Source organism: Neolamprologus brichardi, chromosome 16 (assembly GCF_056152115.1).
Source record: "Neolamprologus brichardi isolate AB-2024 chromosome 16, ASM5615211v1, whole genome shotgun sequence".
Lineage (NCBI taxonomy): Eukaryota > Metazoa > Chordata > Actinopteri > Cichliformes > Cichlidae > Neolamprologus > Neolamprologus brichardi.
This window is the reverse complement of record NC_142119.1, coordinates 11,294,138-11,312,709: the sequence shown is the minus strand read 5'-3', so window position 1 is coordinate 11,312,709 and position 18,572 is coordinate 11,294,138. Positions and strand designations below refer to the sequence as shown.

Here is an 18,572-nt window from a genome sequence, read left to right as displayed (position 1 = left end):
GAGGGCGTGAAGCTGTCCGGCACTACCAACACCTCTGTGCTGATTGTCAAAGGTGGAGAGCTAGACCTACAGTGCCAAGGATGGCAGACCTACCAGCAGCCCGGCTACGTCTATATAAACCGGCTTTCTACTCTACGGGAATGGACTGCTTCGGGCCGTTTGAGGTCAAAGTTGGTCGGCGTATTGAGAAGAGATGGGGAATCATATTCAAGTGCCTTACCATCAGGGCAGTCCACTTGGATGTTCTTAACACCATTGATGCAAATGCATTCCTGATGGCTCTTCGGCGATTTGTCGCCCGTAGAGGAACACCTGCCGAGTTGTTTTCAGACCAGGGGACCAACTTCAGGGGAGGTGAGAGGGAACTGCGCGAGACCTTTCTCAAGATGGCCCCAGAACTAGAACAGCTTCTAGCACCCCAGAGGATCAGCTTCCGCTTTAATCCTCCAGGTGCCCCACACTTTGGGGGAGCATGGGAAAGGGAGATCCGGTCGGTTAAGTATGCCCTCTATGCCACCGTTGGTGCTCAGTCAGTTCCAGAAGAAGTGCTTCGTACTGTACTCATCGAAGTGGAAGGGATACTCAACCCCTGGGGTATGTGTCTCCCAATGCCAGAGATGCAGATCCGGTGACTCCCAATGTTCTTCTGATGGGGCGGCCGGCTGGATCGCTGCCTCAGATAGTATACCCAGAGAGTGAGCTCCTCAGCCGCCATCGCTGGAAGCACTCCCAGGTTTTGGCTGACCATTTCTGGTCACGTTTCATCTGTCAGTACATTCCCATGCTGTGTCCCAATTCAGGGTCTGCACGCTTGAAGTACGCATTTTAAGTGCGGTTACGTCACCGCCACGCGACGACGGCTGTCCCAATTCAAAGTGTACTTGAAATGCATACTCCAAATGCGCCGTCGATTTCCCCAAATATCAAGCGTGGTCCGGTGCACGCTTCGTGGTCCCATATATCCCACAATTCATAGCGCGGCGGTGGGTGTGGATAATTTTGCCGCAAAATACGGCAGAAGGGAGCGGCCAAGAGTGAACTGTCAAAAGTAAGTACTGAATATGACGTCACTTATTCATGTGCGAATGTTTAATAATGAAGAACATTAAAACATTGCTGTTGGCCACATGTCGGCAAAGTTATGTGACATTAGTGATGTTTCTACTTTCAGCATTAACTTGGTTTTAAAGCCTCTACTTCTAAATATACATATAGTCGACCTTAATCTTACAGAGAATCTGATGATTTTATGGATAATTAAAGTCAGTCATATATCCACAAACGCAACAAGCTGACAGTCAGTGATAATATAATATATAACAATACTATAATATTGGCCATATTATATTTACATTACCATAGTGAGATGACTTTAGTCTCATGAACAACATTAACTAATTATTATTTACTAACTAATCTTAAATAACTGTTCAGTACAGAAATGAAGCCCAACAATCATGTTTTACAGTCCTGTGGTCTCAGCCTCAGATACTCAACTAATCAAAGTGATGTCAGAACAAAAATGAATGACCAACAAAACAATTTTCTCCTTCATTTCTGTCAAACAAAGCTGTATGTAACGTGTCTCGCGGTTAGTATCATGGTTGCTAGGCAACCTGAACAGCGCGACGAAGCATATACCGTTCCATTTCACAAGCCTCTCACTTCCGCACTTCTCGTACTTATAGTACGCACCGTACGTAGTACGCGTAGTGCGCGTACTTCAAGCGTGCAGACCCTGAAATGGGACACAGCCCCAGTCTGCAGACTCGCCAGAAGTGGCAAACAACGGCGGCTGATTTGGCTGAGGACTCTGTGGTGATGATCGTTGATCCACAGGGCTCTCTGGCCTGTGGGGTGGGTGATTAAAACTCATCCTAGCCCTGATGGACGCATCAGGTCAGCTGACGTGAAGGGGAAGGAGAGAGTCTACACTCGGCCAGTTGCCAGACTGGTTGTCCTCCCTGCGCTGCCCTCTGGGGAAGATGAGGACAGCTCTGCATTGAACTCACCACAACCCTAGAACTTTGTTGCCTTATTGATGAGCAAATGTCTTACATACATTTGGGGGCGGCTGTACAAAAGGCCCCAAAGTTCATATAATAGTTTTAATGGGGTTTATAAGTTTATATAAGTTCATTTCATGTTCAGTCTTCTGTCAGTTTGGGCCAGCCCACCTTCTAGTGACATCATCCGGTTAGTAAGGTGGGCAGTTTAAGGTCGGATGAGCAGTGTTGGTCCGGAGGGGGTGCACTGATTCCTGGGGAAAGTTATGTGTGCGTAAATGACAAGTAAGTAGTGACCTGTGTTGTATTTTGCCTTTGTTTCTGTCAGTACTGTAGTATGTTACCATTTAGGAGCTAACGTAGTCCATAGTTGGAGCGGTAGGCCACGCATGCAACGCGTGAGTTCACCCTCATTTCATATGCTAATTTATGTTGTTAGCTTACCCTGGTTTAGCTTTGTTGACGCATGTACAGTAGCTCGTATGTCCATAATGTCATTCCTGTGTTATCAGACCTTCTCTGTATGTTGTATGTGATGCTTGTGATTGTTTACTTTGAAGTAGCGGAGTTTGTAGCGAACAATTAGGTACGAGAACTAATAAAAAAGCGAACGTAGTTCGACCGGAAGTATGGCGTCCCGCTTGCCCTTCACAATAAGAGCACTATAGCGGATTATAATGGCGGACGCTTTTATTGTGTACAACTACCGGAAGTAGTTCCTGTATATTGACGGTTGTTTAACCTCGCACTAATGTCGTTTAGTTGCATAGTGTGAGCAGTTTGAAGTGTATTATATTTTTCTGATCTTTATATGTGATTATGTTCACTATATTGTATTATGTTTATATTTGAGTATTTGACTTGTCTTTTCTCTTTATTTATCGTTATTTCCCTTGTTTATTTCCTTTGTAGGAAACCACACACACACACACACCCAGACACACACCTATGTACACCCGCTGTGTTTACAGCCCCAGAAATTGAGTGGTGACAATAAAGTGCCTCAAACGGAACCTCAAGCTCCCTCCTTCTTTCCTACTCTGGGACAATTTGGCCTTAAGTGGTGTTCTGGCCGACACACCGGGGTGACCATAGTGCTCAAAGACTGAATCAGTGCCACAGCCGTGCCTATCTTTGATATCTCCACTACAGGCACTCTCTCTAAGCCCTGATTTTCTACGACCAAAAATGCAGAGAGAATCAGAGCTAGTTAATAGTGATTAAATTTGAACGCACTGTTTTAGCAGTATACATGCATAAAATCAATTTTAGTATCAGCAGTGAGTGCTAACTCTTCTTTCTGTATCATTTTTGTAAGTTTTACTGTGAATCTCGGTGTCCTTGTTTCGTGCTAGTGTGCTCAGAGCTCATGTGGCAGCTACGAGAAAAGAGGAAGGTCTGTGCTCTCTCAGATGGAGATGGCAATTGGGACAATGCGCCAACTACTAGGGATATTAGAGGAATATTAGAGATTGGATATTAGGGATGAGGTCCACAGACTAACCCTGACAGGTCCCCCTCTTCACTTTCACTACCTTTCAGCCAGTTTGCTAAGTTTACTAATAGTTTATTGTAAGAACAAATTATTTTTACCAAGTGAAAGTTGCATTTGAGAATACAATAGGTGAAGTGAAATTGGAGTGGAGCAGGAACTCCACAGGTGAAGCAAATGCAAAGAAATCAAAATTGCCCACATGAGAGAAAGACAGAAATAACAGGAGAGAGGACTGGCAGAGAGAAAAAGAGGCACAGCGGAGCAAAGGAAAGAGAGGTTGAACAAAATAAATTATGTGTATGACAGTCCAAGAGGTTGTGCAGAGAGAAATAGGAGCGAATTCTACAGAGGATGAATGAGAGGAGGAGAAAGATCAGACGCAGAGATAAATCTGCTGTATAATAGTGAGATCAGTTCAGAGAGCTGCAGAGGTTGTAGTTGTCTGATGATGGAGAAAGGAGCTGAGCTCTGTTTTCCACAACTGCTCAACATTTCTTGCAGGAAGCCGACACTTCACTGGTCCAAAGCTGTGCTCCTGAACATTGTCTTGTCCTGCATCTCTCTGCTCACTGCTGCTCTAAACCTTCTCGTGATCATCTCAGTCTCCTACTTCAGGCACAGATAATGTTACTAAAACTTAAACTGTATTTTCATTTAAAAAGTTTAACACCATGATTTATTATCTAAATTGAAATGAATTTGGCACATTCTTGGTCAATTTAAATCACAATATTTAATTTTTATACACCTTAATGTCTTTGTCTTACAGTCTTAATAATGGACCTTTTTACATTTTAAACTTACTAATATATTCTTTTTTGTTTTATTTCAGGAAGCTTCACACACCCAGCAACATCCTCCTACTCTCTCTTGCTGTCTCAGACTTTCTCATGGGTCTCTTGTTGATGCCAGCAGAAATCCTTAGAAGCATGGCCTGCTGGGTACTTGGTGATCTTATGTGTTCTGTTTATTTTTTTCTGGCTGTAAACATTAGCTGTGCTTCAATAGGGAACATAGTTCTTATATCAATTGACCGTTATGTGGCTATTTGTGACCCTCTGCATTACTCCACAAGAATTACTGTGCCTAGAGTCAAACTCAGTGTTTGTCTGTGTTGGTTTTATACAACTTTCTACTGCAGTTTTTATACGCAAGAAATGCTGATTGAACCAGGCAGGTATAATACCTGTTATGGTGAGTGTGTGGTTGTCATCAATGATTTTTCTGGAATGGTTGACCTTATTTTATTTTTTATTCTTCCAGTTTCTGTCATCATAGTTCTGTATATGAGAGTATTTGTGGTGGCTGTGTCTCAGGCTCGTGCCATGCGCTCTCATGTTACAGCTGTCACACTTCAGCGTTCATTGAATCAAACAAACAAATCTGAGCTGAAAGCAGCCAGGACTCTGGGGGTTCTTGTAGTTGTGTTTCTGTCATGCTACTGTCCATTTTATTGCTACTCTCTCACTGATAAAAATGCTGTCAATGATCCACCTGCATCTTTTGTGGTCTTTATCTTTCATTTTAAGTCTTGCATAAACCCTTTGATGTATGCCCTGTTTTACCCCTGGTTTAGAAAGGCTGTTAAACTTATTATCACATTGCAGATATTAAAGCATAACTCCTGTGAGGCCAACATACTATAAAAAGACTCTGAACCCTGCTCCAGTAAACTGCTTTAAATCAGGAAATGGACCCATGTGGTAATCTACTGCATTAATTACAGAGGGAAAAAACAGCATTTGTGACCACTTCAATTCCACAAACACTAACATTCAAATTACTTGTGCCAGTAATCATCCACAACTATTTTCAGTTGCGGATGATAGAGGATTCAGAAAGTTTATTCATGCAGGCCCATATGACAGAGAATGTGCATCTTTTTGTTTTGCATATTTTAATTTATATTTTATTGTGGTTTGCAGTGTTTTGTGTTGTTTCACTTTAAACTTGTTTAAAAGGAAAAAGCTGAAAATTTAAATAGTTAAAAGTTGAAATGCAAATAGTTTTTGTATTTTATAATTTATTTATTACATTTTATGTGACATGAATAAATAAAAGTGTCACACAAGCGAAAATATTACAAAGTGGGCCATACAGTCAAATGCCACAACGAGCAATCCCTTTCACGTCCCCATAGCATAGCTATCCGGAAACCATTGGGTCCTAAACTGCACCTAGCTGCTACTGTGGGGATACTTCCAGGCCTAACCTGGGCTTAAGACCTACCATAGAACCAAGTTCGCCAGAGCTATATTATATTTTTACATGCTGTAGTGCCATTTTTGGGAGCATTTCAAGTTGATATACATCAATACAACCATTATAGCCCAAATTTTAATAATATGTCTGCATAGAAATTACATAAATTGCAAAAAAGTGCAATAAACTACAAAAAGAATTAAAATAGTTTTTTTTTTTTTAACATATATTTCTAGTTAGAGAAATTTAAGAGGCTTATCCCTCAAAACTAAATACAACAAAGTTGCACAAAATAGTTTCCCACCACAGGAAATTTATTTTAAGTGTCTTCATAGTTTTATTTTTGAAATACACCAATTTTTATATACTGCAGGAAAAACAAAAATAAATATTATAGTGCAAATTTGCAAAAAAAACAGCATATGCATCAAAATAAACTATTTCCAGCAGTGCAATACGAGTCCTAAGCATCCCAGAAGTGACACAGAAAGTCATAAAGTCAAACATAACTTTTAAAAACACCAGTATAGGCTCATAAAGCCCTGATGGTAAAAAAACTACATTTCCGCAAAATGACGTCATTTCCGGTTTTGGGCGGGTCATGGCGGACATGCGATAGTTCGCGCTGATGGACGTAGGAAGTGTTACAAACAGCTGATCGGATCGGCAAAGCGTGTTTCTGGAATATTATGTTTTTGTTGCTGCGAGTGGTTTTTATGCAGTTTTTGCAAAGCTATATGTGGAAGGAAACTGTGACCTAGGACAAGCTGATGGCATAAGATGTAAGTACAACTCCGGTTTCATATGCAAAAAAAATTATTGCGCTAGCTTACGTGGTTGCAGTGCTACCGGGATTTAAAAATAGTTGCGCAAAACGGAGCATGCCCGCTCCGACTGGCTTTAAAGGGTTAATCCAAGCACTGCTGCCTAGCAGCGAACCATTACCGCACGTCCCGCATCCCTGCAGCTGACCTCCCATGACAATCTAGGTCGGAAGTTCCTCATTTACTCTTCTTGTGGCCAAACACTCATACCTGTGCACATTGTCCATATCTGCTCAGGGGTCCTTGGCTTTGGCTCCAGCAGTCTATCCTCCATCTTCTTATTTTGCCTAACCCTTTAAACTACAGCAACACTGGGGCACTGGGATACACATGCACCATCAAATTTACTATTCCCCCAGCTACCACCAACTGCTCCTCCGTATCCTATGTCGACAACGCCAATTATGTAACGGGGTAATGTGATTGTGATTTAACACAGGTGTTATTCTAGAAGGGAAACCCTCCTCAAAAACGGACGGAGCAGTGGAGCAGCCAAGGGAATAGACAGGATTTAAAAAAAACTATCACTAAAATATAATTTATTATATTTAAACAGTTAAAAATGTAAAATGAATTAAAACAACCCTGGCCAGGGAAAACTCACAATAAAAATCAATAAAACAAAAACATTAAAAGTCCAGTGGCGTCCGCCACGGTGTAAAAATCACTAAAAGTTAAAAATCCAGCCGATCGGAGCAGAAGGGAAAACCCAGTGGTGTCCTACCCATCCTATCAGTGTTTCCGCTTCGGGGTGCTGGAAGAGAGGGGCAGTGACAGTCACTATTCTCATTAGTGGCTACGGTTATTATCAGAGATGGGCAGCAACGCGTTACTTGTAACGTGTTACTGTAATCTGATTACTTTTTTCAAGTAACGAGTAAAGTAAGGGATTACTATTGCAAAAACGGTAATTAGATTACGTTACTTTCCTGTAGGAACGCTGCGTTTCTGCGTTACTAAAACCATGATTTTTCTGCGAGAATGTCTCATGACAGTGACGTAAGCGAGTGTGACGTTCGTGACAACAGCTGTGTGCAGATCAACGATGGATCATATATCGAGTGCGGGAGATAGTATGAGCGTGCAGCGTTTAAAGCGTGGAAGTACTGACCTTACTTTGAGTTTGATTCCATAAAAAGTGACAAAAACATTAGTGTCCGCTGTGCGTGGGAAGAAAACGTCTTTTTACAGCGAAAAAAACCCCTAAACTTCTGAGCAAGCACCGAGTGCGCAACGACGTAATGGGAAACTCACAGAGAAACTCGCGGATTCTTCCACTGACCGCTGCGGCACACCTGCACCAGGGTAAACCTCCGCCTACCCCACTCCTGCTTTACAGGTGAAAATAGAGCAACAGAACCGCTAGTCTTCGATTTTATTTATTTTCTGCTGTGTTTTACTTGCATCTATTTGAAAGAGTGAGTGTAAACACACACAAAAAAAAAATTATGTGCTGGAATGTGCAGAAAATAAGTTTAAATGTTAAACTAATTTCTTCCAGTCAGAGAATGGTGCATATAATTAAATTTTTGCTTGATGCATAAAGTTAAAAGATTAAAACTAATAAAACAAGTTTTAAAAAGGGACTTTTCCATTTGATTACATTTTGTATGATGGATTATGTAGAAAAAGTAGAATTGGGCTGAAAGATCTATCGCTTTATCACCTATTCAGGTTGTAAATCGTGTTCTTAAAAAGTAACTAAGTAACTTTTAAAAATAAGTAATCAGTAAAGTAACGGGATTACTTTTTTGGGGAAGTAATCGGTAATTTGTTACTGATTACTTTTTTCAAGTAACTTGACCAACACTGGTTATTATAGTGGGATAGGTCACGAGACTTAGCCCGGATGGGCAGAGCTCTTAAATGGCAACCTACAACACATACATTAAACCTAACAATCAGTTTGTTTGAGTTATCAGTATTCTTTTTTTGTCAACTTTGAGTAGAGTTTTGTTACTTTGACCTCTTTTATGTGACCTATTTCTGTAGGCCCCTTTAAAAATAAAATACATGGTAATATGGTACTCATGAAACCACTATAACAGTGGTAAATGATAATAGCAACAGACAGAGAGACAATACTAAAGTTAACATTTGTCCTGATTCGTGATTGAGGTGAGAGACAAACGACCACAAGTCCAAGTGCGTCAAAACAATGATTTTATTAAACACATGTGTGGAGGAAATACACCATCACAATCCTCAGCATAAATCCCCCAAAGAAAGCATACTCAGAATGTTTTACACGTCAGGGTATTATTACGCCCCTTCATGCATCAAAGCAGATACATAACATGCATAAGTTACAATAACCACAACCTTTGACACATTCAAAAAGAACATTTTCTCCGTCTCGACGCCATGTGCTTCCTGTTGATCTTCTTACTCTGGCTTATCTCCGGAACATCAGAACCACATCCTACAAAAAACTGTCACTTATGCAGGCACAAAATGCAGTTACAAGCAAAATATGTCTGAACTCTTACCTAGAAATGAGTCTGTATACTATGTGTGTGTGTGCAGGCAAACTGTGTGTGTCTCGCACTGAGGTCGAGACACCTCAGTGCACTCTGTCTCACCTCTCACCTCGCCAACTAAAGCTTATAACCTCTTACCAGACAGAAGGCCAACTCCTCTGTAACTGAAACTATATGTGTAATTTATTGAATAAATGTTTTAATCAAATTCCACTACTCAAAGCTTAATAAAAAGGATATAAACGAATAAAAAGGAACATGATAAACATGATATTAAAATGATATAATCCCCACACATTCTTTAATCACACTGAGCCAAAAGCTGGATAAAGTCTATGTAAAAAGTATTAGGAAATCAGACCTTTAAAAAAGTACTTCATGAAATTTTACTGGCAATTTCCTTCTCGAATACATAGTTAACATATTTATTCTATTAATAAGATAAAGCTGCATTTTGGTCTATAAAATTATTAACGGAAGGGGCATATAATATAAATAATCAAATAAAAATAAGAAATAATAAAATAAATTGCCGCAACACTATCATACTTTAATGACATTTTCTATATTTCCTCATTTGTGACAAGGTCAAAATTTTCATTTTCAGATTTCTGAATTTATCGATTTATTGATTTCAATTCTTAGTAGAGTGGGTTTCCTTATCTTTTTAAAACATGTTTGCTTCACTAGTGTCATGCTTAAAAATCTGCAGAGTGATAATAAGTTTAACAGCATTTCTAAACCAAGAGTAAAAAAGGGCATACATCAGTGGGTTTAGACACGAGTTAAAGTACAACACAATGATCAGAAAAAATGTAGATGAGTCATTGATCACATTTACTTCAATAAGAGAGTAACAGTAAAATGGAAGGTAACATGCAAGAAACCCAACTACAAGAACTCCAAGAGTCCTGGCTGCTTTCAGTTCAGATTTCTTTGCTTGATTGCTTGAACGCTGAAGTGTGACAGCTGTAACACGAGAGCGCATGGCACGAGCTTGAGACACAGCCACCACAAACACTCTCATATACAGAACTATGATGACAGAAACTGGAACAATAAAAGATAACACAAGATCAATAAACCCTGCAATATCATTAATGACAAACACACACTCTCCATAACAGGAATTATACCTGGCCGGCTTAATTAGAACATCCTTTGTTAAAAGACTGCCGTAGAAGGTTGAATAAAACCAACACAGACAAACACAGAGTTTGACTCTTGCCACGGTAATTCTGGTGGGGTAATGAAGAGGGTGACAAATAGCTACATAGCGGTCAACTGAAATGAGAACTACGTTCCAAGTTGAAACACAGAAAAGACCGGTTGTCAGACAAGTATAAACAGAACACATAAGATCACCAAGTACCCAACAGGCCGTGTTTCTAATTATTTCTAGTGGCAGCATAAGGAGACCAGTGAGAAAGTCTGAGACAGCCAGAGAAAGGAGGAGGATGTTAGTGGGTGTGTGAAGCTGCCTAAGGAGAGAGAAAAAAGAATATATTACACATTAATAATGTAAAAATGTCTTCACTAATTCCATTAGTAAAAATGTTCCATCAGTAAGGCCAAGCAAATGAAACATTACAGTGTGGTTAAAATACACCAATGATGTGCCATATTCATGTCATTCATCACTAAATAATTATTTTAAAAGTTTTTAAGACTTAAACTTCAATTTCAGCTGAAAAGTTAATCTCTGCCTGAAGTAAGAGATTGAGATGATGACGAGAAGGTTTAGAGCAGCAGTGAGCAGAGAGATGCAGGACAGCACAATGTTCAGCAGCACAGCTTTGGACCAGTGAAGTGTTGGCTTCCTGCAGGAACTGTTGATGAGTTGTGGGAAACAGAGCTCGGCTTCTTTCTGCATCTCCATCATCATACAGCTGCAGCTCCTGCAGCTCTCTGATCAGAGCTTCTTGTCACATAGGGGATTTATCTAGCCACACCTCCACACCCCCTTCACCTCTCCTTCTTCTCTTCCCTACCAACAGAACCTCATACATAATCAAAAGATGGTGGTTCTGTTTTACACTTTATAGCAGGGGTGTCAAACTCAATTGCACAGGGGGCCAAAACTCAAAGCACACTTTAGGTTGCGGGCAAAACAAGATAAACATTTATTGAACACTAAAACAATGTTTTTTAAACATAAATATGAATAAAAACAGACAGGAATATTATTCCAGATTAAATAAACTTAAAAAAATAAACTTTAACTTTAAATATTTTGCTCTTCATAAAACTATATCCTGTCAAAATTATGCAAGTTAGAAATATGAACATGCTGCCAAAAACCCAGAAAAAAGAAATGAACGCAAACACAAGGTTGGAGCTGCATGTAGACCGAGCTGAGGCATTGCTTCAGGAAAGGAACTAATAAACTGTGCGGGCCATTAGGTGTCGTACTTTCCCTTGAGTGTATCATTACACTGCAGCTCCATCTGAATGTGCACAGGTGCAGTTCAGCAAAGTCCGCTGACTTGGTTCAGCATTACTTGGCAACAAGGAAAGTGAGGCAGGTTGCACTGGTGCATTTGTGACAGCTTCATGTGAAATGCCTTCACCGCATCATACATGCCATGTCCATGAACTGACAGATTTCCTTGCTGAGCTCAAAAATTTCCCACATAAAAGACTGAAATTGACGGTGATTTAAACTTTTAGCTCAGATAAAATTTAGTTTGCGTTGCGGTGATCACTACATGCTCCATTTTTAGGACTTTACCACACAGCCTTTCCTGGTGTGTGATGCAGTGATCTGCCGTTAACTCACCGGTACAGTTCTCCTCCTGCATCTTTACTCGCATCCTGCTGACTAGTCCGCTTTTTTCACCGCACAACACCGGCGCTCCATCTGTTGTAGGTCCAACAAGTTTGTCCCAGGGCAGTTTCATGTCAGTTACACTTTGACATATGTTTTAAAAAATGTATTTTCCTGTCGTTGTCCCGTGCATCGATTTAATGTTCAATATTTCCTCTCCATGGATGAAGATGGCCAGCTGTGCAATGCCTATCATGTCTGTACTTTCATCCACAGCAAGATGCAATAAAGTTTTTGCTTCTTTCACACAACTGTGTTCTTAAATCAGTGGCCATCTCACAAACCCGATCAGCAATCGTATTTCTCCTCAGGCTCACATTTGCCAAAATCTGCGTTTTGTCTGGACACAAGACGTCGCACAGCTTCATCCTGCAGATCTTCAGAGTGGTACCGGGCTGATTTGGCTCCTCTGCTACAATAAAACTTTCTTTCACAACAGCCTCACTTTGTGTCATGGTCCTGGGCCATGTTGGCCCAGCATTCTTAGTTTTCTTGTATTTTTGTATTTTGTTCCTTATGCCGTGGTTCCTGGGTTCTGTGCCCCTCTGTGTATCTGTGAGCCCTCGTTTCCCCTCCTTGTGTTTCATTCATGTTTTCCCCAGCCCGTTATGTCTGTGCTCTCTCTCCTCCTGTCTGAACCTTTGTGTACTTCCTGTTTTGCTTTGACAGTCTCTCGTCAGTATGTGTCATGTTGTGTTCACTCCTGCCCTGTCTCGTTACGATTATCTGTGTCAGCTGTGTTCCCCGTGTGCTCCCACTTCCCTCGTTAACCCTCTGTGTATTTATGTGCATGTCTCCCTCAGTTCAGGGTCGCGTCGTCAATGTCTCCTCCCCGAACCTGTGTGTCTTTCTGTGTTCCCTCGGTCTTCTGTTAGTATTCCCAGTTTAGTTCTGCTTCTTTGTAAGGCCTGCAATAAAGCAGTGATTTTGAGTTCAGTTCCTGTCTCTGTGAGTTTTGCGTTTGGGTCCTCATCTACCTCCACACAAGTTACAAGTAACGCGTTACTGCCCATCTCTGGTGGGAAGTGCAGTATTCTATGTGGCAGTGTGTCAGGTGACTGCCGCAGCACTCTATCACTCTCCTTCTTGGTAAAATACCCCTACGCCATACACAGCCTGGAGGTGTGTTTGAGGTCACCAAAAGATGCTGTGGTACCCACACTGGTTCAGTGTGCCTTCAGTTTTGAATTAATCCCCAACAGTGTATTAGGATTTATTTTTAACTTTAAGACTAATATCTCATAATTAGCATCATATATTTGTGTTTTGTCTTTTACTGCACACAGTGCATTGTAGAATAGTTTTGGACTCACACGGATACTAACAGAAACAACACTTCCTCACAACTTCCTCACAGGAATGTGGCCTCGATCATAAATCTTATAGTATGCACTATACCCCCCTTTTTAACTCTACAGACCTGGGGGAGGAAAGAGGTGGTTATCATGGCAACAGGAGTGCTGCCTATAGAAGGGCCATCTCCATATAAGGAGATGTCCAGAAAGTTGAAGAAGATGAAACGTGATCAGACCTAAGGCTACATTAAACTGTTTCAACCAATCATGTTCACGTTCACCTTTTCTGCAGTGCAAAAAGACACGGAGGGTGGAAACAGGATCCCAAATTTGGACTTATCAGTCCAAAGCACAGATTTCCACTGGTCTGATGTCCATTCTTTGTGGTTCATGAGCCCCCACCCCCACAAAACTCTTCTGCTTGTTGCTTTTCCTTAGTAGTGATGTGTTAGCAGATATTTGACCATAAAGGACTGATTTGCGCAGTCTCCTCTGAACAGTTGATGTAGAGAGGGAACTCTCTGCATTTATTTATCTGGCATTTATGGTATTTATCTGGGCTCTAATCTGAGGTGCTGTTAACTTGCCATTTCTGAGGCTGGTGACTTGGATGAAATTATCCTAAAGAGCAGAGGTGATTCTTGGTCCTCCTTTCCTGGGGTGGTGCTCATGGGAGCTGGTTTGATTGTAGAATGCTTTTTTCAGTTTTAGCAATTTTCTGGACTGACTGACCTTCGGTTCTTAAAGTAATGATGGACTGTTGTTTCTCTTTAATTAGCTTATTGGTCCTTGAATTTTGACTGTTGTCAAATAGGGCTGCTAGATGTGTACCAACCTGACTTCTGAACAACACGACTCAGAAAATCAGATCAGAATCAGAAAGACTTTTTTTTATCCCCAAGGGGCAATTAAGATACAACAGAGCAGCATGATGTTGAAGATAAGGACAGGGCATAAACAGGCAATAGTGAGAGTGAGATAATAACTATACACAGAATATACAGTATATACACGGTTTTAAAATTACATAGTTTTAAAATTAAACTGATGGTCCCAACCCCATTAAGAAGGCAAGTAATTTCACAAATGAACCCTGACAAGGCACACCTGTGAAGTGAAAACCATTTCAGGTGACTAAATCATGAAGCTCATTGAGAGAGGGCCAAGGGTTTGCAGTGTTGTCAACAAAGCAAATGGTGGCTACTTTCAGGAATCTAAAATATAAGACATGTTTACAGTTATTATTAAGCTTTTTGTTTGCAACATGATTCCATATATTTGATGTCTTTATTATGTATCTACAATGTAGAAAGTAGTAGAAATAACGAAGAAAACATTAAACGAGAAGGAGCTTGGAAAGAAAAGCTTCTGGACTTCTTATGTTTCTTGAAGACATTTCGCCTGTCATCTGAGAGGTTCTAACAGCAATTAGTGGAGAGTCCCAGATTATTAAATTCTATTGAGAGTGTCGTAATAGGGTCCTGGGCCTCCTATTATTCCTCTGTCTTATCACACGAGCCAAGGTGTGAAAAGTGGTATCTACAAAGTGGCAATAGCTTTGAAATAACTATATTGTTATATTCTTTCTTTCTGCCTTGTTACCCTAGTATTACCCCTTTTTTACTGAACTGTATTTTTCCAATTAGATACATTTCAGTGTAATATGACTCAACTGTAATCAATTGTGCTACCATGATATTACTTGGATATTAAGTGGTTATTACTTTGAAAACTGAGTGGTAATAACTTTATTACCACATTATTAAGGTCTTATTTTTGCCCTGTTATCCTAATGTTCCCGCTTTATTACTGAGCTGTAACAGAAAGTAAGTCATTATTTTTATTATTATTATTGTTTGTAATTTAGTTTTAGTTAACAATTGTTGCACTTGCTAGAAGCATTAACATTATTATCATTACTGTGACACTTTCTGTCATCTTGCACTACTGGTTATACTCATCTTATCTTTACTTATCTTTTTCATTAGCTGTTTAACTTTCTGTTCTTAAATTGATTCCAGCTGTTACATTTTTTACTCTCTCTGATTCTGAACACAGTGTTTCTTTTTGTGTATGTAAAAGGCACAATAATTTATCCCAGGATTAATAAAGTTCTTATCTAATCTTAATTTTATTGTACACTATGTTTGACAACACAGTATTTAAAAAATACAAATATAACAACAGTGTATAATAACCAGAGAAAACAAGAAAACATGAACCACTGAAGTGAACATTATTGGAGCCAAAAGGTGAATACACAGAAAAAGAAATGGAGTGAGATTTACTGGGTAATAATTAACACATAAAAAACATAAGAAAAATTAAAAATACTTACATATATTTTTCTCATAATTTTCATTTAGAATATACACCACAGTCACAACTGTGACAGCAATAGTGATATTTTTTCTATCACTGCTATCATACTATAAACCCTGGGCAGGTGGTCAGTATGTCAAAGGTCAAAATGTAGAGAAAGACAGCCATTCACACCTAGTCAATTTAGCATCACCATGCAAGTCTTTTGATTCTGAGCAGAAGCTGTGTAACCCCCCATAGACAAGGGAACATTAAAACTATGCACCAGCTGGATTCAAATCCAGGGCTTTCTTGCTGTGGTGTGTCAGTGCTAACCATTGCACGAGCAGGTTTCATACTCTTTTTACAGTATGTTGGCACCACTTGTGTCATACTTGAAGATCTCCAACGTGATGATAAGTTTAACAGCGTTTCTAAACCAGGGGTAAAACAAGGCATAGATCAAAGGGTTTAGACAAGAGTTAATGTAAAAGATAATGACCACAAAAGATGCAGCTGGATCAATGATTGCATTTTCATCAACAAGAGAGTAGCAGTAGAGTGGAGAGAAGCATGCTAGAAACACAACTACAAGAATCCCCAGAGTCCTGGCTGCTTTCAGCTCAGATTTGTTTGTTTGATTCAGTGAACGCTGAAGTGTGAGAGCTGTAACATGAGAGCGCATGGCACGAGCTTGAGACACAGCCACCACAAATACTCTCATATACAAGACTATGATAACAGTTACTGGAACAAAAAAGAATAAAATAAGGTCAACAACAATAGCAATATTGCTGCTAAAAAATACACACTCTCCAAAGCAAGAATTATACCTGCTTGGTTCAATCATGATATCCTTTGTATAAAGATTGCTGTAGAAAAAAGCATAAAACCAACACAGACAAACACTGAGTTTGACTTTCGCCAAAGTAATTCTGCTGGGATAATGCAGAGGGTCACAAATAGCCACATAGCGGTCAACTGATATTAGAACAATGTTCCCTATTGAAGCACAGATAATGTTGCTGGTCAAATACCAATAAGCAGAACACATACGATCACCAAGTACCCAGCAGCTTGTCTTTCTAAAAATTTCTAAAGGCAACAACAGGAGACCCACAAAAAAGTCTGAGACGGCCAGAGAGAGGAGGAGGATATTACTGGGTGTGTGCAGCTGCCTGCAGGGAGACAGAAAAGAATATAATGCACATTGTTAATGTCAACATGTCTTCAGTGAAAATGCTGCACTAATAAGGCATGATTCAATTCAAGCAAATAAGACATTATGACCATGGTTAAAATACACCAAGAAAAGTTCACTTCATTCTTTAATAACTAAGTCATATAATATAAACGGAAGTTTTCACACATCTAAAACTTAAACTGTAGTTTCAGTTGAAAAGTTAATCTCTGCCTGAAGTGGGAGACTGAGATGATGACGAGAAGGTTTAGAGCAGCAGTGAGCAGAGAGATACATGAGAGCACAATGTTCAGGAGCACAGCTTTGGACCAGTGAAGTGTCGGCTTCCTGCAGGAGCTGTTGAGGAGTTGTGGGAAACAGAGCTCGACTCCTTTCGGTATCTCCATCATCAGACACCTGCAGCTCTGTAATTAGAAACTCTTCTCATACAGCTAATTTATCTCACTCCTCCCACCATTCTCTTTCAGTCTAAAACATGATGACCTTCCTTTTCTCTTCTTCCTTTCTTTCACAATTTCATTTTTTAACACTGACTGTCTCATTCACACTTGGTTAATAGATTTTCTTAGATTATTGTCATGGCTCTGGGTCTTCCACCCAGAGTTTTGAATTTTCTAACTTTTTAATTCAGTTTTTAGTATTCTCTGTTTGGTTCTTAGTTTTATTTTCCATGTATTTCATGTATTTTACATTTTCAGCTTGATATATTTTCTTTCACATTTTGAACCTTAGTTATTGTCTCTGGCCAGCATGGTGATGTTGTGGTTAGCACTGTTGCCTAATAGCAAAACAGTATGAACCCAGCTTGGTGCTGATAATCAAATGGATTTGATTAACTGATCAGCATTAATGTGACCACATCTATAAACCCAGGAATGGCAGTTTACTGGTCAACATTCTGGTGTCTGTTAATACATTGCCATTGCTTCTCTCACCCCAACCGGTCACAGCAGATGGCCGCCCCTCCCTGAGCCTGGTTCTGCCGGAGGTTTCTTCCTGTTAAAAGGGAGTTTTTCCTTCCCACTGTCGCCAAAGTGCTTGCTCATAGGGGGTCATATGATTGTTGGGTTTTTCTCTGTATCTATGAAGCGCCTTGAGGCGACTTTTGTTGTGATTTGGCGCTATATAAATAAAATTGAATTGAATTGAATTGAAGAAAAAACATCAGCACTTATATTAGAGACTGAACCTTTGATGGACATCAGTCTGGGAAAGGCTGCAACAACTTTTTAAACAGTGTGGCATCCATCATTTTACAAAGGTTATTTACAAGTGGAAAACCTTCAAGACACTTGCCAATCCACCTAGAAGTGGACAGCTCAGCAATTTGCTCCAAGGTCAGACTATGCAACACTCAGTTAAACTGAAAAACACCAAAGACCTACATCCCAAAAATACTACTGCTTTTCTGTTTTTGTTTTCACTTTTTGTGAAAACCAGACATCTAATACCTATCCAACAGCTAAAGCTTGGCTAAAATTCAACCATGCAACAGGTCGTGCTTTAAAATATGCAATTTTCACGCGCGTGAAGCAGAAATGTGGGAGGAGGTACTGCCAGACGGTATGTTTGCAAGACGGCAGCTGTCGATTTAGCGTTTGAAGAGAGAGTCTCCCTTCTCTATTCACTGTGGAGAGCAGAGCAGCGTCGTAAAGGACGCTTTACACATTAATCATTACAAAAATGTATTTGAAATAATATTAAGATGCTCAAACAGAAAAACATTAAACATAAATATATAAAATATAACTATTTACACAGAGATAGGAATAAAAAGGACCCAGCTTAAAGTGGAAGAGCCTCAGGGAGAAGGAGGAGAAAAATAAGAACATTGTTTCTGCCCTGGAGAGCTGCTGCCTCATCACAAAAATACTGATTGCTAGAATGAATGGCTTTGGCTGGACCTGCCCCTTTGAACTAGGTCAGAGTATCACATCACCA

The 18,572-nt window shown here is 39.9% G+C and overlaps 3 protein-coding genes across 4 annotated transcripts; 1 reads left to right on the top strand and 2 right to left on the bottom strand.

Moving 5' to 3' along the window:
• Nucleotides 1–2,234: 2,234 nt before the first annotated feature.
• Nucleotides 2,235–5,147, top strand: LOC102780212 (trace amine-associated receptor 13c-like). 2 transcript variants are annotated; one of them, XM_087829714.1, is made up of 2 exons: nucleotides 2,235–2,291; nucleotides 4,334–5,147. In XM_087829714.1, exon 2 carries the CDS (start codon nucleotides 4,392–4,394, stop codon nucleotides 5,145–5,147), a length of 756 nt encoding a protein of 251 aa, XP_087685840.1. In that variant the 5' UTR covers nucleotides 2,235–2,291; nucleotides 4,334–4,391. The 2 variants fall into 2 exon arrangements, with proteins under 2 accessions (XP_087685840.1, XP_006811061.3); XM_006810998.3 differs by lacking the exon at nucleotides 2,235–2,291 and adding an exon at nucleotides 3,947–4,116.
• A 4,527-nt stretch (nucleotides 5,148–9,674) lies between these two features.
• Nucleotides 9,675–10,892, bottom strand: LOC118455482 (trace amine-associated receptor 13c-like). The gene is made up of 2 exons (XM_035914619.2): nucleotides 10,714–10,892; nucleotides 9,675–10,488 (listed from the first exon to the last, which is right to left on the bottom strand). The coding sequence occupies exons 1-2, from the start codon at nucleotides 10,890–10,892 to the stop codon at nucleotides 9,675–9,677; spliced, it is 993 nt and encodes a 330-aa protein (XP_035770512.2).
• A 4,902-nt stretch (nucleotides 10,893–15,794) lies between these two features.
• LOC118455483 (trace amine-associated receptor 13c-like) lies at nucleotides 15,795–17,020 on the bottom strand. Its single transcript, XM_087829778.1, has 2 exons — nucleotides 16,845–17,020; nucleotides 15,795–16,608 (listed from the first exon to the last, which is right to left on the bottom strand). The coding sequence occupies exons 1-2, from the start codon at nucleotides 17,018–17,020 to the stop codon at nucleotides 15,795–15,797; spliced, it is 990 nt and encodes a 329-aa protein (XP_087685904.1).
• Nucleotides 17,021–18,572: the final 1,552 nt, after the last annotated feature.